This window comes from Ochotona princeps, chromosome 24 (genome assembly GCF_030435755.1).
Source record: "Ochotona princeps isolate mOchPri1 chromosome 24, mOchPri1.hap1, whole genome shotgun sequence".
Classification (NCBI taxonomy): Eukaryota; Metazoa; Chordata; class Mammalia; order Lagomorpha; family Ochotonidae; genus Ochotona; species Ochotona princeps.
This window is the reverse complement of record NC_080855.1, coordinates 3131266-3156575: the sequence shown is the minus strand read 5'-3', so window position 1 is coordinate 3156575 and position 25310 is coordinate 3131266. Positions and strand designations below refer to the sequence as shown.

Here is a 25310-nt window from a genome sequence, read left to right as displayed (position 1 = left end):
GCTGCAGGCCCAGCTCGGGGCTCCAGGAATCTAGGTGCTGGCTGTTGCACACACTGCAGAACCCAAGCATCCTGAATGTGACCTGGGGAGGCCTGGACTGACCTCATTGGCCTTTGGGAGGCACGTGTTAGGGCCAAGTGTGGTGGCAAGAAAGTGCCAGGCTGCTGTGGCTACTGAGGGAGCGTTGGGGAAAGTGGGCAGAAGCCAACACGTGCAGTATGGCACTGTGCTGTTTAAAGACGCCTTGGGACCTTGGTCTCTTATCGACACGGGCAGGGACGAGTGAGCTGGTGATGCTGAGCCTGGAGCTGGTGAAGACACGCCTGGCCGTGATGAGCATGGAAATGCGCAAGAACTTCATCCAGGCCATCCTCACGTCGCTCATTGAGAAGTCGCCTGACGCCAAGATCCTCCGCGCCGTGGTGAAGATCGTGGAAGAGTGGGTGAAGAGCAGCTCCCCGATGGCAGCCAACCAGGTGAAGGGTGGGCTGGGCACCAGTCTCTTGCTCTTGATTTGGAAACTTGGAAAGAAGTCCTGCTGTCCTGTGCTGGCATTCCTGATGCCTTTTCTCCACATGGATCTTTCTCATTGTGCTTGACAGGTTTTACATAGAAACCACGGATTCTGTGGTCACTAATGTGGTTTTACCTGTGTTAAAATGCTGTTATGGTGGTGAGGACACGCCACAACGTGACAGTAACAAGAGGGGGCATAACTTAGTGGACTGCTTGCAGACTTCTGGTACAATTTTGTAGTCTGTTTCTAGGAAAATTCTGTTGGCATGTCTTAATTTTCAGCATCCAATTATAAACCTTAACCATCTTTGATCTTATCTTTTTTTTGCTTAAAAATTACCTTGTCTTACTGTACTTAAGTAGCAGAACAAATGCTTTTGTTCGCATAGAAGTAACTGGCATTTTCTTTTCAAAATCCAATTTTACGTAGACGCCAACGCTCCGGGAGAAGTCCATCTTGCTTGTGAAAATGATGACCTACATAGAAAAACGCTTTCCAGAAGACCTGGAGTTAAATGCCCAGTTTTTAGACCTTGTTAATTATGTGTACAGGTAATTACCGCAGTTGGCCAAGGCTTCTGTGTGTTTTGGGCCATACCGTAGACTATGGCAAGCAGTGTACCGTGGCTTCACCCATGACCTCTGCCTGTATCTGTGGTCCTCTGCTGATGCCTCAGACGCTGACGGATGCATGTCCTGCGTTGTCGGTGGGCCCATCACTGCAGAGCTCCCTGAGCCTGCACATGCTAACGTGCCACACACAGGATGCTGGTGCCACCCATTTCCTGATGGTTTGTGTGCGGCTTGGGGAGCCCGCTGTCTTGCCCACACTCACCTCTGGCTGTGGCTCTGGGTTTCAGGGACGAGACGCTGTCAGGCAGCGAGTTGACTGCCAAGCTCGAGCCTGCTTTTCTTTCCGGGCTGCGATGTGCCCAGCCTCTCATCCGGGCCAAGTTCTTTGAGGTTTTTGACAACTCGATGAAGCGTCGGGTCTATGAGCGTCTGCTGTATGTGACCTGCTCCCAGAACTGGGAGGCCATGGGAAACCACTTTTGGATCAAGCAGTGCATTGAGGTAAGGCAGACGTGGGTCAGCCAGAGGTTTGGAGGGGGGCCAGGAGGTGCTCGTACGTGCTGAGGAATCTCCCAATGTAACCCCGCTTTGTCTCTCTAGGGAGAAGTAAAGACCTAGGGTCAGCTGGTTGCCTCAAGGCTTTTTGGCTGATTTAAACCCTTACTCAGAAGCTGGAATCGCTTCTTAGTTTTTAGGCCAAGCTTCATTTCTCTTCAAACAAAACCTGTTTGAATTCATGTACATACACTGGAAACCCCAGCCAACTCTCCTGAGTCTTGCATCGGGGAGCACAGCCTGGTGGACCATCTCGATTCCTTGCCTTGAGGGATTGGGTGCCATGACACTGTTACATGTGAACCCGACTGTCACGACGTGTTGGGACGTGCAGCCCTTGGCAGGGATGGAGGTCTGGGGGGTGACATTTCAGCGGGACAGACAGGCATTCTTCTTGCCTGATAATTCTTGGCCTCTACCACACTTCATTCTTCAACTCCCTCATCAACATAAGCCCCAAGAGGCTTAGGTTTTCGTTCTGAGCAAGTAATTCTTACCTGTTCTCCTGAGAGAAACCAGGTAACCACACTCCTGGTTTGTTGTTTTTGTTGTTGTTGTTGTTTGTTTCTTTTGAAAGAGACAATCTTCCATCCACTGGTTCACTCCCCAAATGGCCGCCACAGCCAGGCTGAAACCAGGAGCCAGGAACTTGATCTGATTTTCCCATCGGGTGCAGGGGCTGAAGCGCTGCCACTGCCATCTGAGGTGTGGCGTCCTTGGCTCTGCATGTACTTGAACAGGCCATTCGGGTCAACATGTGTCACGCACCCGTTCCTTGGCCTCATCATCACAGTGAGCACCTGCCTGCTCTTGTCCTTCAGCTCTGAGAGGACAGACACAGGTCTGGGGAGCTGAGCGCTGGCCCTCCGGAGCCCTCAGCCCCTGGTGCCTTGGATTGCAGGCATGGCTGGTGCCAGACCAGTGCCAGTAGAGGGCTTGTGGAACACTCGGGTAGAAAATGACCGACCAGCAGCACGTGCTGGTGGGGAGTGGCCTGGATACAGAGGGAGGTATAGTCAGGACACCTCACCTCCTGAGGAGCTGCCCTGGGCCCTGAGGCTGTGGGGAGGGAGTCGGGAAGCCAGCTGTGAGGAAGATGGTGGGTGAGAACTGGAGAGGAGTGTGGGGAGGGTGCAGCTGTGATCTGGGCTGTCAGGAGGAAGCTGAAGGGAGTGCAGCAGAGGGGACGGGAAGCTGGGCCCGCTGAGTTGGGAGCCTGAGCCAAGGGTAGTCAGAAGGATTGCCCAGACGCCACCCAACCTCTGGGAGAGCTGTAGGTGGGAGCTGTGGGCTCCCTTGTCACCTGTGTGTGTATGGACACAGGTAGTAACTGTGTCCACACACTCTGGCATCTGGTGTCTGCCTTAAGCTCATCTTTGTCCCTGCCTCTGCAGCTCCTCCTGGCCGTGTGTGAGAAAAGCACGCCCATTGGTACCAGCTGCCAGGGGGCCATGCTCCCGGCCATCACCAACGTCATCAACCTGGCCGACAGTCATGACCGAGCCGCGTTCGCCATGGTCACGCATGTCAAGCAGGAGCCTCGGGAACGGGAGAACAGCGAGTCCAAAGAGGAGGTGAGGCCTGGCCCCCGCAGGCAGGACCCCTGTCTCTGCCGGCCCATCTGTAGTCTTTGATGTATTCAGGGCAGGGGCAGGTGTCAGGGCCCTCACTGCCTGGGGGAGGGAGCATGTGGCCCGAGCTCAGTGAGGTCTCAGCCCGCACCAGGGCCCTGTGCTGCCCATGTGGGCACAGCACTTCCCAGTGACCCAGGGATGCTTGGGATAGAAAGGTTGTCCTTTTGTCATCATTCTGGACAGGAGGGGGCCTAGCTACCCAAGAGCCTACTGAGCACCTGGGAGGTCTCAGCCCGCTGAGCTCCTGGGGGAGGGCAGCCCGCTGAGCTCCTGGGGGAGGGCAGCCCGCTGAGCTCCTGGGAGAGGGCAGCCCGCTGAGCTCCTGGGAGAGCAGCCTGCAGCCCTTGGCTCTCCGGAGATCCAAGCCTTCATCTCAACAGCTTTGGTCCTCTGTGAGGGAGGGCCTGGCAGAGTTATGCTGTGCAGGCGCCTCAGCCACAGTCACCCGGGGCAGCAGGCGGGTGCCCCATTGCTCCTCGCTCTGTAAGGGTGTTTATGGCCTCTCCTGTGGGCAGGACACTGGCTTGTGTCAGTGAGAAATGAGAATTTTCTTCACTGTCACTCAGGACTGGACCGTTGATGCATAGATGTTCATGTGTAGAGTGCACACAGCGCGGCAGCTTTGAGGAGAGTCTTGCATGTTTTTACGGGCACACACAGCAGTTGATGGCTGTGTTTGATGACCCAGTTGGCGTGGCTTCCTGACACTTGCAGCGGAAAGGAGGCTCCCCCAGCCGTGCTCTCAGCATGGCACAATGGTGTCCTCAGCCTGGTGTGCAAGGCAGCTTGAGGAGTGAGGGACTGTGTAGTTCCTCGTCATCTTTATTGTTTTCACTGTTCAAAGTTGGTGCTCTTTACTTTGCTCCCCATAACCCAAATACGAAATCAGAGTGCAAATGCCTTGATAATCATTTTTTTTAAAAAGTGCTTCATCTGGTCTGGTTAGTCCCACTTTTATTTCAGAATCCAAGATTATGTAAACACTTGACAGATTTTCAGGAAACTTGCTGCGAGAAACCTATAGGAGTCGTGTTTTTTGTATTTTCTTGAATTCTTTGGCCCGTTGGCTTTTGTTTTATAGGATGTAGAGATAGATATTGAACTGGCTCCTGGAGATCAGACCAGCACGCCCAAAACCAAAGAACTTTCCGAAAAGGACATTGGGAACCAGCTGCATATGTTGACCAACAGACACGACAAGTTTCTTGATACCCTGCGGGAGGTGAAGGTCTGTGCGCATGACTGCAGGGATGGTCGGGGGGGGGGGGGGGTCCCCGCCAGTCTCCCCCCACCCCGTTGTGACCGTTAAAGCAGGGAACCCCACAGCAGTGGGAAGCTCTCCTTGTTTAGCCCTCCAGCCCTCTCCTGTCTGCTCAAACCAGCCCTTCAGCTCTGAAGTGGATGTGTGCCATGTAGATTTGACACAGTTACTGTGTCTTATGTGGGGAAATAAGAGAAGCAGGTCGATTTGCCCATTACTGTCCTTTGTAGAGGTCTTTACCAAGAACGTAGTGAGATATGCTTGCGTGATTTGTCACGTGCAGTGAGGGAGAGGAGATTGAATAAATGTGGTCAGTCAGGTGCTGTGTGGGAGCAGACTCTCCCAGTCCGTCTGGTTTTGGGGTCTACACTGCTGCCGCGTCCACACGGATAGGAACTCGGGGTCTACACTGCTGCCACATCCACACAGATAGGAACTCAGGGTCTACACTGCTGCCACATCCACACAGATAGAAACTCGGGGTCTACACTGCTGCCGTATCCACACAGATAGGAACTCGGGGTCTACACTGCTTCCGTGTCCACACAGATAGGAACTCGGGGTCTACACTGCCGTATCCACACAGATAGGAACTCGGGGTCTACACTGCTACCGCATCCACACAGATAGGAACTCGGGGTCTACACTGCTGCCGCATCCACACAGATAGGAACTCGGGGTCTACACTGCTGCCGCATCCACACAGATAGGAACTCGGGGTCTACACTGCTGCCGCGTTCACAGAGATAGGAACTCGGGGTCTACACTGCTGCCGCGTTCACAGAGATAGGAACTCGGGGTCTACACTGCCGTATCCACACAAATAGGAACTTAGGATCTACACTGCTGCCGTATCTACACAGATAGGAACTTAGGGTCTACACTGCCGTATCCACACAGATAGGAACTCAGGGTCTAGGCCACTGCCATATCCACACAGATAGGAACTTGGGGGTCTCTGCCGCTGCTGCCAGAGTGTGATTCATTATGGGTGTTGTTGTTTCTGCTTAGAGGTTGAGAAACCGTTCAGGCTTCAGATCCTGACACGTGTTTGCAGAGTCTTAGAGAGGCAGCGATGATTCGGTCAATGTCAGAGTTAGGGTTTCTGCTGTGGCCTAGTGGGTAAAGTTACTGCCTGCACCGTCAGCATTCCATATGGGTGTAGGTGCGAGTCCCGGTTGTTCTGCTTCCACTCCAGCTCCCTGCTAATGCACCTGGGAAAGCTTGGACCGACCCCTTCATCCCAGTTCAGCCCTGGCCATTGTGGTCATTCACAAGTGAGCCACCTAGGAGAGATCTCTTTATGTCTCTACGCCTCTCTAGTTGTTACCTTATCAAATAAGCAGATACATATATATTTCTAATGTAATAAAGATGTGGATTAGGAAACAAGTTGAGTACTGTGGAGACAGGCAGCAGGGATGTGGGGTTGGAGAGGTCGGCGTGGAGGTCGCTGCTTTGTCATTCCTGAGCCAGAGTTACATCATGCTTTTCCCAGGGTGAGATGGGATTGCGAAGCATCAGGGCTTCTGCCCCGTGGTTGTCAGTCCTGGGCTCCTCCACGTGGGAAGTGGTAGGCGTGTTGGAAAGAACAGTCCCCTCCCCAGGGCGTGGCCTCTGTGTCCTAGTCTCTGCGGCCTGTCCCAGGCTCACGCATGGAGAGACCACAGCACCCACATCCGTGTGCTCTGATCTCTGTGCACCTGCGTGAATCAGACACGAGTGGAGAGCCGTGGAGTCCCCGCTGACAGCCTGAGCAGACTGATGCTTTGCCAGTCTCTGTGCCTTAAACAACAAGTCTTGGCCTCTGAACCAGAGGCAGGGTGAATCACAGCCATGTGCAGGAGCCAGGCCCCCTCCGTCACTGTCCCCCTTTGGGGCCAGCCTCATGCCAGACACTAGAATCTCCTGTGCTTTCCCTGTTTGAACTGTTTGTGTCTTTGGCTTCTGCATTTTGAGAGAAACAGGAACACAAGAGTGATTTCTCTTCTTGGGTTTGCTGGGCAAGAAATGAGAACATGATTGTGACATGCGTATCCTAGGCACTGGGCAGCCAGGATGCAAGCTGTTGCCTGATGCCCTGGAGCCAGGTCGGCCCCAGGCAGCACGGAGGTCTGGCTGTACTGAGAAACCTTGGCAGGGGCCGCCTATGGACAGTCACATGTGTGCGTCTCCTATCTGCCTGGATGTTCCGTTCCAGCTCATTCCACTTGGTTCTGGCCTTTCCTGTCACTTTGTCCTGTCTTGTCTAGCTCCATTTGCAGACTGTACTGGATGTATACTGCTGGGCACATCAGATCGTATGCCTCTGGGTCCTGTGCTCACATCTGCTTTGGCTCTCCCGTCTGCAGGGCCCTGCCCTGCTCGTGTCCGTGGCCCTCTTACTTGGGCTTTCAGGGTTGTCAGTTCTTGTGTTCTCTGATGATGAGATCAGTAGTGTCAGGAGAGCCCTGAAGTCTCAAGCCCGTGCTGGACCTGGCATAGTAACCTAGCAGCTAAAGTCCCCGCCTTGAACACGCTGGGATTCCGAATGGGCACTGGTACATGTCCCGGAGGCCCCACTTCCCATCCAGCTCCCTGCTTGTGGCCTGGGAAAGCAGTCGAGGACAGCCCAAGGCCTTGGAACCCTGCACCCGTGAGGGACACTCTGGAGAAGCTCCTGGCCCCTGGCTTCAGATTGGCTCAGCTCTGGCCATTGTGGCCGCTTGGGGAGTAAATCAACAGAAGATCTCTCTCTCTCTCTCTCTCTCTCTCTCTATATATATATATATATATATATATATCCCCCTCTCTCTCTATATATATATATATATCCCCCCCTCTCTCTCTCTCTATATATATATATATATATATCCCTCTCTCTCTATATATATATATATCCCTCTCTCTCTCTCTCTCTCTCTCTCTATATATATATATATATATATCTGACTTTGCAATAAAAATAAGTAAATCTTAAAAAAAAAAAAAAAACTCAAGCATGTGTTAGGGGCCCTGAGGGGCCAAGGGGCTCGTCTGTTTGGTGCCATATGCACTGTGGGATGTGTTCACTCAGAAGTATGACTGCTTGAACACGAGGGTGCTTATCAAGAGCGGGAGGGGACGAAAGGAGTGGGGTGCTCAGCCCGACTTTGTCCGCAGACCGGGGCACTGCTCAGTGCCTTTGTGCAGCTGTGTCACATCTCCACCACGCTGGCTGAGAAGACCTGGATCCAGCTGTTCCCCAGACTGTGGAAAATCCTCTCTGACAGACAGCAGCACGTGAGTGTGTTCTCAGCCCCGCTCCGGGAGTCGCGGTGGAGTGTTTGGGAAGGATCCTGGCAGCATGCAGTCCGCAGTTTCAAAGGAGGAATCTACGCTCTGTGAAAGAGCAGTGAACCCTGAGAGCTGTGAGAGAGGCAGTGCCTGGCAGTGTTTGAGCTGACCCCTAAACCCACGTGTTGTCTGGTTGCAGGCTCTGGCAGGGGAGATCAGCCCGTTCCTGTGCAGCGGCAGCCACCAGGTGCAGCGTGACTGTCAGCCCAGTGCGCTGAACTGCTTTGTGGAGGCCATGTCCCAGTGCGTGCCCCCAATCCCTATCAGGCCGTGCGTCCTCAAGTACCTGGGCAAGACGCACAACCTGTGGCTGCGGTCCACACTCATGCTGGAGCACCAGGCCTTCGAGAAGGGCCTGAGCCTGCAGATGAAGCCAAAGCAGACGGCCGAGTTCTATGAGCAGGAGAGCATCACGCCGCCCCAGCAGGTGTGTCGGTTGTATCTTCCTTGATGGGAGCATTGCACTTGGAGCCCAGAACCGTGGCGTTGTCCTGTTGGACAGCTATGGTTCTGGGGTCACATGTGCTTAGGCCCATGCTGTGTGCTTTTCAGGAGATCCTGGATTCCCTTGCCGAGCTCTACTCCCTGCTGCAGGAGGAGGACATGTGGGCTGGGCTGTGGCAGAAGCGCTGCAAGTACTCGGAGACGGCCACGGCCATCGCTTATGAGCAGCATGGCTTTTTTGAGCAGGTATTGCAGTGGGCGGGGCGGCAGGTGGTGCGGGCTCTGATGGCTGCTGAGTCACTTTCTCAGCAGAGTATCCTCGGCTCAGGGCTCACAGCTTGAAGCGTTCAAGTCCTACCCTTAGGTGATGGCCCGAGATGGAGTTCCAGCCCTGGCAGTTGCGGGTGTTTGTGGGGTAGACCAGCAGAAGAAAGATCTGAATCTGTGTGCCTCTCCCTTTCATATAAATAAAACCAGATATGCAATAAATCCTGCACATAAAGGCTCTTTGGTTAAAGTCTCAGTTTTGGAGAAAGTTATATATGACAGTGAGCTGACCTGGCCAGCTCTGCACATACCCTGGTCATGCTACAAGTCCTCACTGCCAGGGGAGAAGCATGCAAATCATCCCAAATTCTGTAGCCCTAGATGTTAGTATGGCTGTTACCACCTGCAGCTGCTGTTTGGTTGGAACCAGAAGGGAGATTGCATTTGGCCCCTAAATGTGTGAATCCTCAGATCTGTCTATTCCCTGAGCATGGGCCACTGTTCAAAACGTGGCACTCAGCAGCATGCAGGACACAGTCTTGGACATACAGGCATGGCACCGTGCCCCACCCTGATGAAACCTGAAGAAGTGGTTCTGTCCCATGCCGCATGGGGTCTCATGCAGAAGGGTGCAGGGGTCACGTGGTCTCAGAGAGGGGGTGCTTCCGGCTCTGTGACCTGACCTGTCCCAGTTGAGCCAAGGCAGTAAAAACAATCCGAAAACAGCTGCAGTTTCTCAGCAGTGGCTTGAGAGCATCTGTTGTGTTTTTAGGCACAGGAGTCGTATGAAAAGGCAATGGATAAAGCCAAGAAGGAACACGAGCGGAGTAACGCGTCCCCAGCCGTCTTCCCCGAGTACCAGCTCTGGGAGGACCACTGGATCCGGTGAGCCGCGGTCCAGCGTGACAATCGTGGGAGACCTCTCAGAGGGGACTGCTCTCTGGCTGCACACAAGGAGCAGGAGTCAGCCACAGCTGCATGCTGCAGGCTCCTGGGCCCTCGCTGGGGGTGGGCTGCCTGGGCTGCTGGAAGCAGGTGGGTCTCTGCAGTGGGACCTCTGCCCAGCATCCACACTGTGCCTGCTGTGTAACATCCTGTCCTCTCCCCTTGGACTTGAGCCACCAGTTAAAGTGTCCATATCCCCGTCGAGTGGCCTGGGTTCACTTCTCACTGCAGCCCCCAGCCTAGGATGACCATGTGAGGAAACGGGGGTGGCTCTAGTGGGTGGGTTTCTGCTGCCCACATGGAGACCCAGACTCTGTTCCAGTCTCCAGCTTCAGCCCCACTTGGCATCACATGTGTCTGGGCAGTGAACCTGAGGGTAGGAAGTCCCCTCCGTCCAGTAAATGGAGAACCCCGTCCGGCAACTTGGCTGTACCTGTGAGTTGAGAACTGAGCCCTTCTTTCCCTGACTACCTGAACTTGCAGGTGCTCGAAAGAGTTGAACCAGTGGGAGGCCTTGACGGAGTACGGCCAGTCCAAAGGACACATCAACCCCTACCTGGTCCTGGAGTGCGCGTGGCGTGTGTCCAACTGGACTGCCATGAAGGAGGCACTGGTGCAGGTGAGACGCCCTCTCCCGCCCCCTGGCGTGGAAGCAACAAGGCTGGGGTGGCCTGTGGTCACCTGCATTTCCTTGACTGTAGAGTGAGTGTCTACTGGGAGTTTCTGTTCCTTCAGAGCAGGCCTAGACTGAGCTCTAGGAAGCAGACACCTATCCTGAGTCTGACCCCATAGACACCAAGGTTGGGTCCTCGTTCAGTTATGATGCCTGTGTTGCTGTGGTGGCCTATCAGGCGGAGCCATCAGAGGAGCGAGGTGGCAGAAGCACTACTGGAACCCAGGCACAGGCTGGGCTCCCGGGAGCTGCGGGTAGTCAGCAGAAGCCTCTTGTACGAGGTGAAGCGCCCTGTGCGTGCGACCCACCTGCTGACAGCTCAGTGGGAGTGAGGTTCAGCTGTACTTTGCTTTCTTGTCGGTTTTCCCCAGGAATGAGTGCATTGTGGGAGGCTGGGGCTCAGCGCATCCTTGTCAGTTACAGAGGCACTGACGCTGTGCGGGGGCACTGGCATGACGTGGTGCTGTCTTCTCTGCGGACCCCCAGCCTACCTGGCATGCCTGCTCTGTTTTTCCGTTCTTCTGCCCCTGGGTCCACCCAGCGTTTCCACATACCCAGGAGCACTCTTGGGCATTTCTGTTTCATCCCTGGGTGGGAGCTCAATCTAAGTTGTCTGAAGAATTCAGAGCAAGTGCAGACACTCCTAAGATTGTCTTTTGGGATTTCTCCCAGTGCCTTTGCATCCAGGTGATTTCCCACTGCCTCTGCGTCGGCCCCTTCCTGGTCATCTGTGTGGTGCTGTCATTGTGGAGGTTAAGGGCAGGAAATGCTGTCACCCTCTCTCTGTTTCAGTGGAAGGTGTACAAGTGGCTGAAGAGCAGTGACACACTGGGCCGCGGTGGGCTCCCTCACCTCGAGCCTCAGCAGTGACACACTGGGCCGTGGTGGGCTCCCTCACCTTGAGCCTCAGCAGTGACACACCGGGCCGCGGTGGGCTCCCTGACCTCGAGCCTCAGGTGCTGGCTTGTGTTGCAGCGGCCATGCTTAGTTCTTATGCAGTGTAGAGTGCTGGACAGCAGAGATGTAGGACAGTGCTACCTGCAGGTGGAAACGGGCCCAAGGCTTGAGCTGCACCCCAGGATCTGATAGGGTGCCTGTTGGCCACAGGCGGGTGGAGAAAGTGTGTGTGTGGGTGCTTCTCACTGTCCCTCAGGCTAACCAGGAAGCTGACCTGGCCGGCTCTGCACATACCCTGGTCACTGCCAAGGGAGAAGCATGCAAACAGTGTGCAGTGAGCCTTGTGCCACCTTGACTGTGGCAGTGGCTGTGTGCTGCTGTTGCTGTGTGGCTTGGCATGACTCCTTCGCTAGTGTCTTTCCATGAGGGGAAGTGCAGGTGCTGCCTCTGTTCCTGGGGTTCTGACAGGGAGGGTGGTGATGAGCAGGATCCTGGGGCTGTTGAATCGCATCGCAGTGCTGCAGGGGACACACAGTTGGTGCGGTAATGCTGGCCCAGCCACTGGGCGGTTGGAATTTCTGTTTCGTCACTGTTGCAGTCAGGTAGTGGTTGGGGAGAGCAGGGGTGTGCTGTGTCAGAAACTCAGCCTGTTCTATAATCTGTGGTTTTGGGGTCCCCTGTGCCCCCGAGGGTGCCGCTGGAGGTGCTTTTCTTTTTTTTTTTCTTGTAAATACTCCTTTTATTAGTGAAAAAAAAACTCACTGTGTTTTGTATTGCAAGAACACAATGCAAGGTGCCATTATGAAACTAAAGCACAAAAACTATGAAAAGAATGTGCAAAAGATGTGAGATGAAAAAGCAACAGCTTGGAAGCAAAGACCAAATCTTAACCAGAATCCCTTCTTTAAAATACAAATTTTTTCTCCTATAAATTATAACTAACAGAATGAATTTTGAGCGAGTGCAATAAGATTGCTTGAGTGTAACAATAACATGTACCAAACACAGCATTTCTTTTTTTTTTTGAAATACATTATTTCTTTGCATCTTATTACATTTTATTATTATTATCATTTTATGATATAGTTCCATAGGCTCCAGGTATTTCCCTTATCCCAGCCCCAATTCAATCCCCCCCCCCAGTTCCTCTGTATCATTACTAAAATATAGTTCTTCATACACAGTCATATGCCCATCATTGCAGGCATGGACAATGGCAGAGAGTCCAGCATCCTATTGTCAAGCTATAGTAAACAGTTTCATTGTAAATCCATCTTTGTCTGGAAGTAGAAATGCATGCTGCATTGTATCCTCACATCTGGATGTTAGTCTCCATTTCACAGCTACTGTACATCCCCTTAAATGAAAAGTCAACATGTTACTAGATATGACAGTCTCCATTACACAGTTACTATACATCCCCTTAAATGAAGAGCCACAAAACAAAATCAACAACAGGAAGAAAAAAATTAACACCAAGAAGTTAGATAATATGCTACTAAATGACTAACATGTAGTTGAAGAAATGAAAATCAAGAACCTTCTTGAAGAAAATGATGCTACTCTATGATCTACGAGTCATTGAATGATTTAATCGGAAGAAAGTGTTTTGAAGAGATGAAACTAAGAGAAAACATCAAATCCCATGCGATATAGTTTCCGCTGATTTTTCTTGAAGTGTGTCTCTTCTACACAACAAATAGATGAGTTTTGTTATTTAATCCAGTGTACTAATCTGTGACGTTTAATTGAGATTAAGCCATTTACATTCAGAGTTTAATATGTATGGGTGGTAATTTGATCCCGTCATTTTAGGAATGGGTTGTTCATTGGTTTAGTCTTCTGTTGTCATTTTACTGGGATGTTCTTCCCATTTGCCTTTGGTTTTGGTAGGTGCTATTCCTCTTCTCTGTCAAGAGAACATCTTGAAGTATCATTTGTAGGGCATGTTTGGAAGAGGCATATTCTTTTAACTTTTCTTTACTGTGGAAGAATTTTATTTCATTTTCCAAGACAAAGCTTTGCTGGACATGTTATCCTAGACCGACAATTTTTTTCTTTTAGAATCTGGAATATGTTGCTGCATTCTCTTCTGGCCTGTAGGGTTTCCTGTGAGTGGTGTCCTGTGAGTTTAATTGGCATTCCTTTATATGTTAATTGATTTTTTTTCATGTGCATATTTAAGGATCTTTTCCTTATGTTAGATTGAAGAGAGCTTGATGATCATGTGTCTTGGTGAAGATCGCTTTTGGTCAACCTTGTTGGGAGTTCTGTGCCCCTCCTGGATGTTGTTTCCCAATTCTTTCTCTAGATTAGGGAAATTTTCCTTTATGATTTCATTAAGTATATTTGTAAAACCAGTTTCTCTTTCTGCACCTTCTGGGACTCCCATAACTCTTTTTTTTTTTTTTTTAAGATTTTTTTTAATTTTTATTACAAAGTCAGATACACAGAGAGGAGGAGAGACAGAGAGGAAGACCTTCCATCCAGTGATTCACTCCCCAAGTGACCACAACGGCTACTGCTGCACCGATCCAAAGCCAGGAACCAGGAACCTCTTCCAGGTCTCCCACATGGGTGCAGGGTCCCAAAGCATTGGGCCATCCTCGACTGCTTTCCCAGGCCACAAGCGGGGAGCTGGATGGGAAGTGGAGCTGCCAGGATTAGAACTGGCGCCCATATGGGATCGCAACGCATTCAAGGCGGGGACTTTAGCTGCTAGGCCATGGCTCTGGGCCCATCCCATAACTCTTATATTTGACCTCTTTATAGTGTCTTTCAATTCCTGACTACTTTTTTTGGCCTGATTCAACTCTGCTTCCAGCTTTTTGTTTGCTTCTCCCTGATGACAGGAAATATCTTCCAATTCTGAGATTCTTTCTTCTGCTTGCTTCATTCTATTTTGGAGACTCTCCACTTTACTTTTAATTTGCTCCACTGTGTTCTTAATTTCTGATATATCCGCCTTGATTTGCTTTATTGCTTCCTTAAATTCTTTGAACTCTTGTATGTGCTTCTCATTGTTGACCAGAAACTTTAAAATGAGTTTTCTGAATTCTGTATCCCCCATTTTCTCGATATCTTTCTCAGTTAACTCTGCGGTTGGCAAAAGGTTTTGCTCCTTTGCAGGGGAGTTTTCAGTAATATTCATTGTGCCTTTGTCTCTTCTTTTGCTCTTAGTCATTGTACTTCTGGTTAGCAGATTCTTCTTCTTGGGGCAGGTTTCTAAGCTGTGTCACCCACAGGTCTACAGTTCGATTTTACTTATTGCAGTTGGCACACCACTCTTTGCTTGCAGCCAATTGTGCACTCCCTCCAGCAAGTTCCAGGTCTGGGTTCTTCTGTTAGATTTCCACCAAGAACTCCATAGCCCCAACTCCTGGCTCCCCAATCTCCACCTCCTGTGATATCGTGCTGAGGTTGCACCATTGTCTCTGCAACCTTTCTGCTACTTCCAGTTGGAGCACGTCCCAGGATTAGAGAGACACCAGGTATCCTATATAGCTAGGTTGTTGGTGGCACTGATCTTGCTGGGACCTGTTGGACGTGAGGTCTGGGTGCCACACGGACCTATTTTGAGTCATAGTATGTCGCAGTCGGTATTATTTTCCTGCAGGACCAGTGCAATCCATGGAACTCAGTGATTTCTTGCGAGCTCAGCACATGCACAGTTCACTGTTGTCCCTGCAGTCTTAAAGCTATTGCCACAGTGTACAAAATGGCACCTGACGTACCACTACTAGAGTTCTTGATCTGCTGGCCGTCAGATCTGAGTGCTACCCAGACCTGTCTTGGGTGGAACCTGTAGAATGCCACGTTGCTGCAGTTCACTGAGTTAGAAGCGAGTTCATTCCCAGCTCAGTGTATGCACAGCCCTTTCCCTTGCCTTTGCCTCCTTAGGCAAAATGGCACCCAATTTGGCTCCAGGGGGGCTGACTGGGCTGTGAAATCCACCCTGTTCTCGCACTGTCCATCTGTGATCTGCTGCTGTCTCTGCTCCTGGTCAAATCAAACGGACCAGCAGGACGGACAGTTCTTTGTCTGGGTTCACCTCCCAAGCTGCCAGTGAAAGTCCCTTCCCACCTGGTTGCTGTTGGAGTTCCAGCTACTGGGGGAGTTCAGATAGCCGTTTGCTGAATGCCGCTGGAGTATCAGTCACTGCAACACCACTGCTTTCCTGTGTCTGTCAGTCTCCAGGTACCCCTCTGCTGCTGTTCTGTCCTCTCTGCTTCATCCTAATGAACTGTTTCTCTGTCCATTTAAACGTGTCCTTACCCTGTTCTGCCATCTTGGTTCTCCCTGGAGGTGCTTTTTCAGGGTCCTGGCAAAGTGACTTGGGGGTCTCCTTTCACCCACACGTCCTGGCATCTGTTCAGTCAGCGCTGTGTTTGAAAGCTTAAGTTTGTCATCACTTACATTTCTAAATGCTTTGAAAGAGAGTGGTAGGATATAGCCATGTTAAGATGTTTTCTCCAGAAGGGGCTCTCAGAGGGGTCAGTGCTGTGGCACAGCAGCCGAAAGCTGCCACCTGTGATGCTGGCAAACCATGTGAGTGTCTATTCAGGCCTTGGCTGCTGCGCTGCGCGCCCGCCTCCCTACTAATGGCTTGGGAAAGCAGCAGAAGATGGCTCAAGTGCTTGGTCCCTGCACCCACATAGGAGATCCAGCCTAGCCCCAGCCCTTTTGCCCATATATGGATGAATCCAGTGCATACAAGATCTCTCACCGCATCTTTCAAATAAATACATTTTTTCAAGTTGAGAGTGAGGGGCTCTCGGGGCAGGAGTGAAACCTGTGTGTGCATGTGGCCCCACGCCCCGGGTACAGCAGCACCGGGGCCCGGCTTGTCCCCTTCACAGCAGAGAACCAGCATCCAGGGGCCATCTCCTAGTGGGTAACAATGCCTGGCTTTCACATGACAGCAGTAAACTCTTTAAACACCTGTGGTTCTTGTAAGCTTTTATTAGTTCCTGAACAAGCTTGATTAATTCCTCGGAGTAATACCGTGAGCTGGAAGCAATTGCGAATTATTCCAGTTCTTTTCATTCTGGAAATCGGCGTGTTTCTGGTGCTTTACAAGCACACCATCCCACTGGAGTAGAGTGGTTCTGTTCACTCGGCCTGTCACTTTTCTTTTTGGGGAAACTACCTAATGGCTGGTGTGCCATTAGCAGGAGGAGGAGGAAGAGAAGGACAGGTAGCCTCACATGAGTGAGTCCACTAAGAAAGTCTGGGTTTAGAGCTTGGGCTTTTGTTGTTGTTGTTGTCATTGGTTTGTTTTTCCTCGAATTTTTTTGTTGTTTTCTTTTTTTCTAATCTTCAATTTTCTTTTTAATATTGTTTACATAGTTGAGAGTGATGCATGCCCCTTGGGCTTCTGATGGGGGTGGGAAGGGTCAGGTGTGGAGGAAGGTGGGTGGGACACGTGTGTCTGCGGAGGAGGACGGGGAGAGGGCTGCTCCTTGCTGGTTACGGTACATCAGCCCCCGGGGATGGGAGACAATCATTTGCTGATGCCCTGGAGACACTGTTGTGGGAAGAATGTTCCAAGGGTGTTACTTCAGTGGTTTCGAAAGCCCTGAGATGTTGTCACTTTTGTCGCTCCCGAGTTGAGAAAATCTTTCCAAGGTCTGCTGGTTGACAGAGTCCACCTAGTGCATCCACAGACGCAGGAGCATGTCCAGCCATATTTCCCACGAGCTGATGGGTGCAGCCCTGCAAGCCTGCCACAGACCCAGTCTTCACGCATAGCAGCGGGTGCTGCGACCTAGTTGGGGCGACCCCTAAAGAGCCTGGTGTCTCTTTATTGCTTTGTATAATTGATGACAAAAAGAGGTCTCTGTATTCTTTGACCCTTGCACGGAGATGAATGGCCATCACTTCTTGCGTGACGTTCTTTATCTTAGGTGGAAGTAAGCTGCCCGAAAGAAATGGCTTGGAAGGTCAATATGTACCGAGGATACCTGGCCATCTGCCACCCTGAGGAGCAGCAGCTCAGCTTCATCGAGCGCCTGGTGGAGATGGCCAGCAGCCTGGCCATTCGCGAGTGGCGACGGCTGCCCCACGTCGTGTCCCACGTGCACACACCTCTTCTGCAGGTGAGTGTAGTGCTCCCCACCTGGTCCTTGTCACGTCCAGGCTCATGTCCAGGTTTGGGGCCTGAGCCTTTGTCTTGTCTTTACCTTGTAAGCTCATCCTCAGGAAAAAGAAGGTGGAGCCAAATGCAGAAAGTGCCAAGGCTGAGTCTCTATTGCAGCCCTCAGGAAGACAGGATGAGGCCGTGTGTGTGTAAGGATGTCGTGACCCTGCAGTCCTACTCCTTAGGTTTGGACCTAAGATAAAGTAAAGTGGAGCCACATAAACCTGTACAGGAATGTTTGTAGCACACCGGTCACAGCAGCCAAAATACGGAAGCAAGCTGGGGAAGTCGATGCCTCCACTCGATTTAGCCATAGGAGACCCGAATGCCACGTCCACACTGCAGCATGGTTACCTCAAGAGCGTGCTCAGTGAGCCAGTCCTGGAAGGCCACACCTCTCGTGATCTCATTCTTGTGAAATGTCCATAAAAGGACTGGGACAAAGAATAGCCATCGGGGGTCAGGCCTTGAGAATGGAGCATGGCTGCTGGGGGGCTCCTGGGGGGGCATGACAGCTGTTGTTAGTGGTGATGGCTGCAAGGGCTGGGTAGGGAGTTCAGCACTGGTGCCATTCAGACGGTGCTCCTGAGCCCTCAGAGCCTGCCAGAGCCAAGCTTTGGGATTTGGACTGGATCATGGGAAAGGAGGGTGAGGCTGGTATTCCACACTGGCAACCACAGCGCCATGCAGAGGAGGGAGGAAGAGGAGGAGCGATTTGGGGCTTTCCCATTAGCAAGCATTAGTGCCTGCGCTGTTCTCCATGGAGAAGGCTGCAAAATTGGATTCGTGGAAGGTATCATGTTGGGGTGGAGAGCGTGTCAGGCACTGTTGTGACTTTGATGGCGCCATGAGCTGAAGCGTGGCCTGAGTGGCGCCCGTGTGCATTGAGGGCGTTCACCTTGGCGTTACACTTGACGGTAGTCAGGTTTCTGGTAATGGTTTGCTTTTCTCCCCCGATTTCCTAGTGATGCTCACTGTGCAACCTCTCTTGTTGGCCACTAGGCAGCCCAGCAAATCATTGAACTGCAGGAAGCTGCTCAAATAAATGCTGGTCTGCAGCCGAGCAACCTGGGCAGGAACAACAGCCTGCACGACATGAAGACGGTGGTGAAGACTTGGAGGAACCGGCTGCCCATCGTGTCAGATGACTTGTCGCACTGGAGCAGCATCTTCATGTGGCGGCAGCACCATTACCAGGGTAAACCGACCTGGTCCGGCATGCATCCATCATGTAATTTCCCAGACGCCCCGCCCCGCTACTCTCATGTCTGTTCCCTTTTGTCTCCTTTGCCCAGGGTTTCTTGCGGCGGTGGGGGGCGGTGGGGGCTGCCGGGTGGCAGTAGTCACGGGGAGGGCAGAGGACAGAGCTTCTCCCCGAGAGGATTTCTTCCAGGCACTGCCTGTGGCGTCCAGGGCACTGGCTCCTGGCGTTGAAGCTCTGGTCCTGGGGGCTCCCTGTGGTGGCCCCTGCTTTTCTGTCCTTCTGTGTGCTGGTGAAGCTGCCAGCCGGCCTTGGGTTAAGGGGGTCCTTTGGGGTTCGCCCGCTAGGCAGTGTCTTCGTGGTTTGCTCCTGAGGTAAAAGCCGAAGAGAAGTCACCGAGGTAGCTGCCGAGCTCTCCCCTCCCCTTGAGCTGTGTGTGTTTCATTCGTTCTTTAGGCCTCCTTGTGGTGCACTTTGAACGTGTTTGACATGACTCATGCTGCATTTCTTCACCCTCTAGCTATTGTAACTGCTTATGAAAATAGTTCCCAGCATGATCCGAGTTCAAATAACGCCATGCTTGGGGTTCACGCATCAGCTTCAGCCATCATCCAGTATGGAAAGATTGCCCGGAAGCAAGGATTGGTCAATGTGGCTCTGGATATACTGAGTCGCATTCATACCATTCCGACCGTTCCCATAGTGGACTGCTTCCAGAAGATTCGACAGCAAGTCAAGTGCTACCTGCAGCTGGCAGGAGTGATGGGCAAAAACGAGTGCATGCAGGTGACAGGACCCTGTCCCGACCCTCACGTGGGGATCAGCCAGGGAGCCCCTGCCTCAGAGGATGGGGGTGGGTGGAGGACGGAAACCCACCTGGTTCAGAGGACAAGGGTGAGGGGTGTCTTCCTGCCTGGTGACGGCCTCAGCACGGCAGGAGGACAGTGGAGGGCAGCCGCTCCTGCGTCTCCCACACTTGCAGGCTGTTGTGGTACACACACAGTGATTGGGTCAGGCAAGCAACAACACGGAACTGTCAGGGGATCGGGTAGACTGGGCTGTGCTCAGAGGAATAGTAATAAAAACAGGGAAGCTGGCTCATGTCTCAGCTTCCGTTTGCTTCTCCGTGGTTCAGGGTAAAAACTGTGTCTGCCAACAGATGGGGGAGTTGATGCTGTTCGTTTACAGTGTACTTACTAAGGCACTGCAGGTGTTCCATGGCATGTCAGTGTCGGGAATTTTTTCCCTATTCATTTCTTTCTCTTCTGAACAGGGCCTTGAAGTTATTGAGTCTACAAACTTAAAATACTTCACCAAAGAGATGACAGCCGAGTTTTACGCGCTGAAGGGGATGTTTTTGGCCCAGATCAACAAGTATGTGTGTGGCAATGGGAGGGGGCAATAGTAAAGGCCCTGCCTGGAGGGGGACTTGTCTCATTATGACACAAAGCCCATGTGGGGCCCATGGGGTCAGCTGGAGGTGGGCGGGAGGTGGAGACAGTGCAGGGCGTGGCTGCCTAGGTGGTGTCCCTCTGTGGAGGTGGTGACCTGTCAATGGTGTGTGCTGCCTGCTGAGATGCTGCTGGCCTGCATTCGTGTCCGACGCCCCCGCCCTCGAGCACAGCTGATTGCAGTGTTAGCGCAGGAGCCACGTCCAGCCAGCATCAGGTTGTCGGAATCGGTGCTGTGTTGGCACACAGTTGCCCTCCCTGTGGACTGTTGCTGCTGGCTGTTGAGGCTGCCTATCCTGTTGGAGAGAAGTCGGCATCTTGTGGGGAGCAGCTGGAAATAAGATGTTCTTAGCAGGTGCTGCTGGCACACAGCACAGGTGCTGGAGCTCGCGTCACGTGTTCCCTAATACAGGAGGTGGTTTTTGTTTTGTGTTTGTTTGTTTTGTTTTTTAATTATTTATTTTTATTGGAAAGTCAGATTTACAGAGAAAAGGAGGTAGAAGCTCAAAGCTCCCAGCTGAGCCAATCCGGTCAGGAGCCAGGAGCTTCCAGCTTCTTCCAGGTCCTCCACATGGGTGTAGGGTCCCAAGGCCTTGGGTTGTCTGCCATTGCTTTTCCAGGCCATAACCGGGGAGCTTGTTGGAGTGGACAGCCGGGATATGAACTGGTGCCCATATGGGATGCTGGCATATGCGAGGCAAGGACTTGAGCCACTAGGCTGCCACTAGGCTGCCACTAGCCACCAGGCCCCAGGGATTGTGTGTTTACATTGCCTTTAAATAAGGAGGCCATATTGTCAAGGTGAGGATGTGGTGGTATTTTAAGACACTCCCTTTGGAAGTGCGCACTTAGGTGGGTTTGACTTGCTGTGTTGTGTGGCCATCTGCACTGACAGGATCCAGAACATTTCCATCATCCTCGAAAGGCAGCTGTGTCTCTTAGCATCGTTCTGGAGAACTACTAGCCTGCTGGCGATATGCCTGCTCAGGGCATTTCCTGTAGATAGCATCACCCAAGTGAACATCTCAGCCTGGCAGCTTCCAGTCGGGATGTTTGCGGGGCTTGTCCAAGTTGTGTCACACACAGGAACTGCTCCTTCCCGGAGCCGGGTGACTCTGCGTCGCTCATCTGTGTGTCCAACCGCTGCATTAGCTGCACTTGGCATCTGCTAGGAACAGTGCTGCCAGGAGCATTCGTGTCGTTGGCTGGTGGAGAGCATTTCCTGTTCTCTCTGGACTGCTGGGTCACGGGAGGTGTTGGAGGAGTGGCCAGAGCCTCCCATGGTGGTTGCACCAGCTTACGTTCTGGCCAGTGATGGTGGAGCTTTGCAGTTTTAACATTTCCTCACCAATGCTTGCTTTCTTGCTGTTTGATTTATAGCCCATCCTAGTCTCCTTGCGATACGTGCTATGCAAATATTTTCTTTGCGTCTTCTTTTCACCTTCTTGACAGTGTCCTCTAGTGCAACCGGTTTTAAATGTTGCTAATGTCCACTTCATATAGTTTTTTGGCATCCATTTCTGGTGACATCTAAGAATTTATGATCAGGACCAGTATCGAGGCATAGCTGGTCTGACTGCCACCTGCTGTGCCAGCATCCCAGATGGGTGCCATTTGTGTCCCGACTGCTCCGTTTTGGTCCAGCTCCCTGCTGATGCAGGGAAGCAGCAGATGAGGCCAGTGCTTGGGCCGCTGTGTTCAGGTGGGATATCCGGTTGAAGCTCCTGGCTTCTGCTTGGGTCAGCTTGGCCATTACTGCCGTTTAGGGAGTGAATCGGTGGATAAAAGATTGATCTTTCTCTGTCTCTGCCTCTCCCTCTCCTCTTTCTGTAACTACCTTTTAAAAATAAATATTTTTTTTTTTAAGATTTATTCATTTTTTTTATTACAGCCAGATATACACAGAGAAGGAGAGACAGAGAGGAAGATCCTCCATCCGATGATTCACTCCCCAAGTGAGCTGCAATGGGCCGATGCTGCGCCGATCCGATGCCGGGAACCTGGAACCTCCTCCAGGTCTCCCACGTGGGTGCAGGGTCCCAAAGCATTGGGCCGTCCTCAACTGCTTTCCCAGGCCACAAGCAGGGAGCTAGGTGGGAAGTGGAGCTGCCGGGATTAGAACCGGTGCCCATATGGGATCCCGGGGCGTTCAAGGCGAGGACTTTTAGCCGCTAGGCCACGGCGCCGGGCCCAAAAATATTTTTTAAAATGTGGTTTAAACTCACGTCACCTATTTTGTCAATTTTACAGGTTGAGCTCTTACACTTCGGTCTTTGATCCTTTCTGAGCAGTTTGCATATGGTGTGGGATGCATGTCCCTGTGCGTTGAGTTGTCCTAGCGTTTGATGAGTTCATTCGCCCTCCCTCGAGTGGCATCCTTGATGAAGATCAGTTGACCAGGAGCAGTGGTTGCCTTGCAGTTAGGATGCCCCGTCCCGGATTGGAGTGCCTGGTTGAGGCAGTACCCAGCTCTGCCCCGGACGCTAGCTTGCTCCTGCCGCAGGGCTTTGGAAGGCAGTGGCTGATGGCTCTAGTCATTGGGCCTCTGCCATCCACGTCAGAGACGTAGACTGAGTTCCTGTCTTCCAGCTTTAGCTCACATTGTGGCCATTTTGAGAGGAATAGTAGATAGGAGCTCTTTTTACCAATACATTTCCAAAAAATGTTTAAAAGCCCATTGACTGTATATGGATCTATTTCTGGACTCTACCCATTGATTGCTGTTGGGGTCCTTGGAGTCCCTTACTTTGTTAATTTTTATTTATTTGAGATCTTCCATCTACTGACTTACTTCCAAAATGACTGCCTTGGCCAAGGCTGGGCAAAGGTAAAGCCAAGGACCTGGATCTCAAACCTGGCCTCTCACATTGGTGGTGGAGGCTCTGGGCTCTCACGTTGGTGGTGGAGGCTCTGGCCTCTCACACTGGTGGTAGAGGCTCTGGGCTCCCACATTGGTGGTGGAGGCTCTGGCCTCTCATTAGTAGTGGAGGCTCTGGGCTCTCACATTGGCGGTGGAGGCTCTGGGCTCTCACATTGGCGGTGGTGGAGGCTCTGGCCTCTCACATTGGTGGTAGAGGCTCTGGCTTCTCATACTGGTGGTAGAGGCTCTGGCTTCTCATACTGGTGGTGGAGGCTCTGGGCTCTCACGTTGGCATTGGAGGCTCTGGGCTCTCACGTTGGCGTTGGAGGCTCTGGGCTCTCATGTTGGCAGTGGAGGCTCTGGCCTCTCATTGGTGGTAGAGGCTCTGGCCTCTCATGGTGGCAGTGGAGGCTCTGGCCTCTCATTGGTGATGGAGGCTCTGGCCTCACACTGGTGGTAGAGGCTCTGGCCTCTCACATTGGCGGTGGAGGCTCTGGGCTCTCACATTGGCGGTGGAGGCTCTGGCCTCTCATGGTGGCAGTGGAGGCTCTTGCCTCTCATTGGTGGTGGAGGCTCTGGCCTCACACTGGTGGTAGAGGCTCTGGCCTCTCACGTTGGTGGTGGAGGCTCTGGGCCCTCACGTTGGTGGTGGAGGCTCTGGGCTCTCACGTTGGTGGTGGAGGCTCGAGTACTTGTGCTATTATTTGCTGCCTCCCAGGGTGCACGTTAGCAAGAAGCTGGAATGTGAACCAGCCAGGACTCAAACCTAGGTTTCCCCAGCAGCTTCTGAACTGCTGTGCCTTACACCCGTGCCGTATTTCCATACGGGTTTTCCATTTCTGCATAAAGGGGAGGCGGCCAGTTATAACTGTAATAGGAATTACATTCAGTCTGTATGTTAACCTAGGGGGTGTCTAGCCATTCGGTGATGCATCATTCCATTAATTTAATTTCCATTGCTTTCAATATGTTTTAGAGTTGTAACTTCAAGTCCTGCACTTCATGATAAAGTTGTTCCTAAATAGTTTTGTTCCTTTTGATGATCCTGCAAATGGAATTGTTTTGGTTTCATTTACAGACAGTTCATTGATTTTTTTTAAAAGATTTATTTATTTTTACTACAAAGTCAGATATACAGAGAGGAGAGACAGAGAGGAAGATCTTCCATCCGATGATTCACTCCCCAAGTGTGCCGCAACGGGCCGGTGCACGCTGATCCGAAGCCAGGAACCTGGAACTTCCTCCGGGTCTCCCACGTGGGTGCAGGGTCCCAAGGCTTTGGGCCGTCCTCGACTGCTTTCCCAGGCCACAAGCAGGGAGCTGGATGGGAAGTGGAGCTGCCGGGATTAGAACCGGCGCCCATATGGGATCCCGGGGCGTTCAAGGTGAGGACTTTGGCTGCGAGGCCACACCGCCGGCCCCAGTTCATTGATTTTTGTATAAAGATCTTAACAGGTTTCAATCTTATGGCTCCCTTTCTGCATGAAGACTCATGTCATCTACAAGCAGCATTTGACGTTGTCTTTTCCAGTTAGGTGCTCTTTGTTTGGATTTGTGGCCCAGCTGTCCTGGGCACTGTGTTCGAGCGCTATTTGTTTGGATTTGTCGCCCAGCTCTCCTGGGCACTGTGTTCGAGTGCTGTTGAATTGGCTGATGAGCTGCTTGCCTTTCCTGCGTCTTGGCGCAGAGCGTTCAGTCCTCGCTGGTGAGTGTGGTGTCAGCTGGGAGCTGTGCTTTCTCGGTGTTCGGTTTTGCCGGGTGGCTCTGTGTGTGTCAGGTCTCTGTGGACTTTTTTCCTTTGTCTTGTTAATGTGGTGTGTCACATGGCTTTTCTCCTGTCGGATGGACTCCTGGGTGGCACGGACACCCTTGGAGTGGGCCTGCTGCTGGCTGTGGCCGAGGGCCAGCTTCTATTGTTACATCATGTTTTTTGATGTCCTGGCCTTAGCTTGTCGCATTGTTGGTGGGATAATAAAATGCTGTAACTGCTGTGGAGAACAGGTTGACAGTTCCACACCAAAGCCAATGCAGCCAAAAGGCCAGGAGCGGGCACTTGAGCAGGCAGGGTTGAATTTACAGTGGGCAGCCTGTGCAAGCTCATACGAGTTATGCACACAGTGGAAACATTGCAGTGGCGTGTTCAGTCCCTGCACTGGCCTGGCTTGGGGGACGTGCAGTCCAGCTTCACGCAGAATGTGTCTCCCGGCAGGTCTGAGGAAGCCAACAAGGCCTTCTCGGCGGCCGTGCAGATGCATGACGTGCTGGTGAAGGCGTGGGCCATGTGGGGCGACTACCTCGAGAACATCTTCGTGAAGGAGCGCCAGCTGCACCTCGGGGTGTCTGCCATCACCTGCTACCTGCATGCCTGTCGCCATCAGAACGAGAGCAAGTCAAGGAAATACCTGGCCAAGGTGAGGCCACGGGTGTGCAGCCGCCGAGTCAGGCTGCGCGTGAGGCTAAGCTCCAGCCTCATCCTGTCACTCCTGAGATACCTTTCCAGCTGCTTGTAAGGCTGAGGTGCCAAGGTCGCATTTCTCGGGGCTCCTGGGCTGAGCCGTGGGTCACTGCAGGTAGACCAG

The 25310-nt window shown here is 52.2% G+C and overlaps 1 protein-coding gene across 6 annotated transcripts in view; it reads left to right on the top strand.

The window, feature by feature from the left end:
- TRRAP (transformation/transcription domain associated protein) overlaps window positions 1-25310 on the top strand; it is a 103270-nt gene that overhangs the window by 63692 nt on the left and 14268 nt on the right. For 3 of the 6 annotated variants that reach the window (XM_058681146.1, XM_058681148.1, XM_058681144.1), the window contains exons 47-61: window positions 277-476; window positions 947-1068; window positions 1377-1590; window positions 3039-3218; window positions 4360-4506; window positions 7681-7800; window positions 7994-8281; window positions 8407-8544; window positions 9338-9450; window positions 9994-10129; window positions 16987-17178; window positions 18222-18450; window positions 18941-19206; window positions 19694-19794; window positions 24941-25142. In XM_058681146.1, the coding sequence (XP_058537129.1) occupies window positions 277-476; window positions 947-1068; window positions 1377-1590; window positions 3039-3218; window positions 4360-4506; window positions 7681-7800; window positions 7994-8281; window positions 8407-8544; window positions 9338-9450; window positions 9994-10129; window positions 16987-17178; window positions 18222-18450; window positions 18941-19206; window positions 19694-19794; window positions 24941-25142 (2648 nt within the window). The remainder of the gene's footprint in view (window positions 1-276; window positions 477-946; window positions 1069-1376; window positions 1591-3038; window positions 3219-4359; window positions 4507-7680; window positions 7801-7993; window positions 8282-8406; window positions 8545-9337; window positions 9451-9993; window positions 10130-16986; window positions 17179-18221; window positions 18451-18940; window positions 19207-19693; window positions 19795-24940; window positions 25143-25310) is intronic. The other 3 variants (XM_058681149.1, XM_058681147.1, XM_058681145.1) reach the window with 2 other exon arrangements.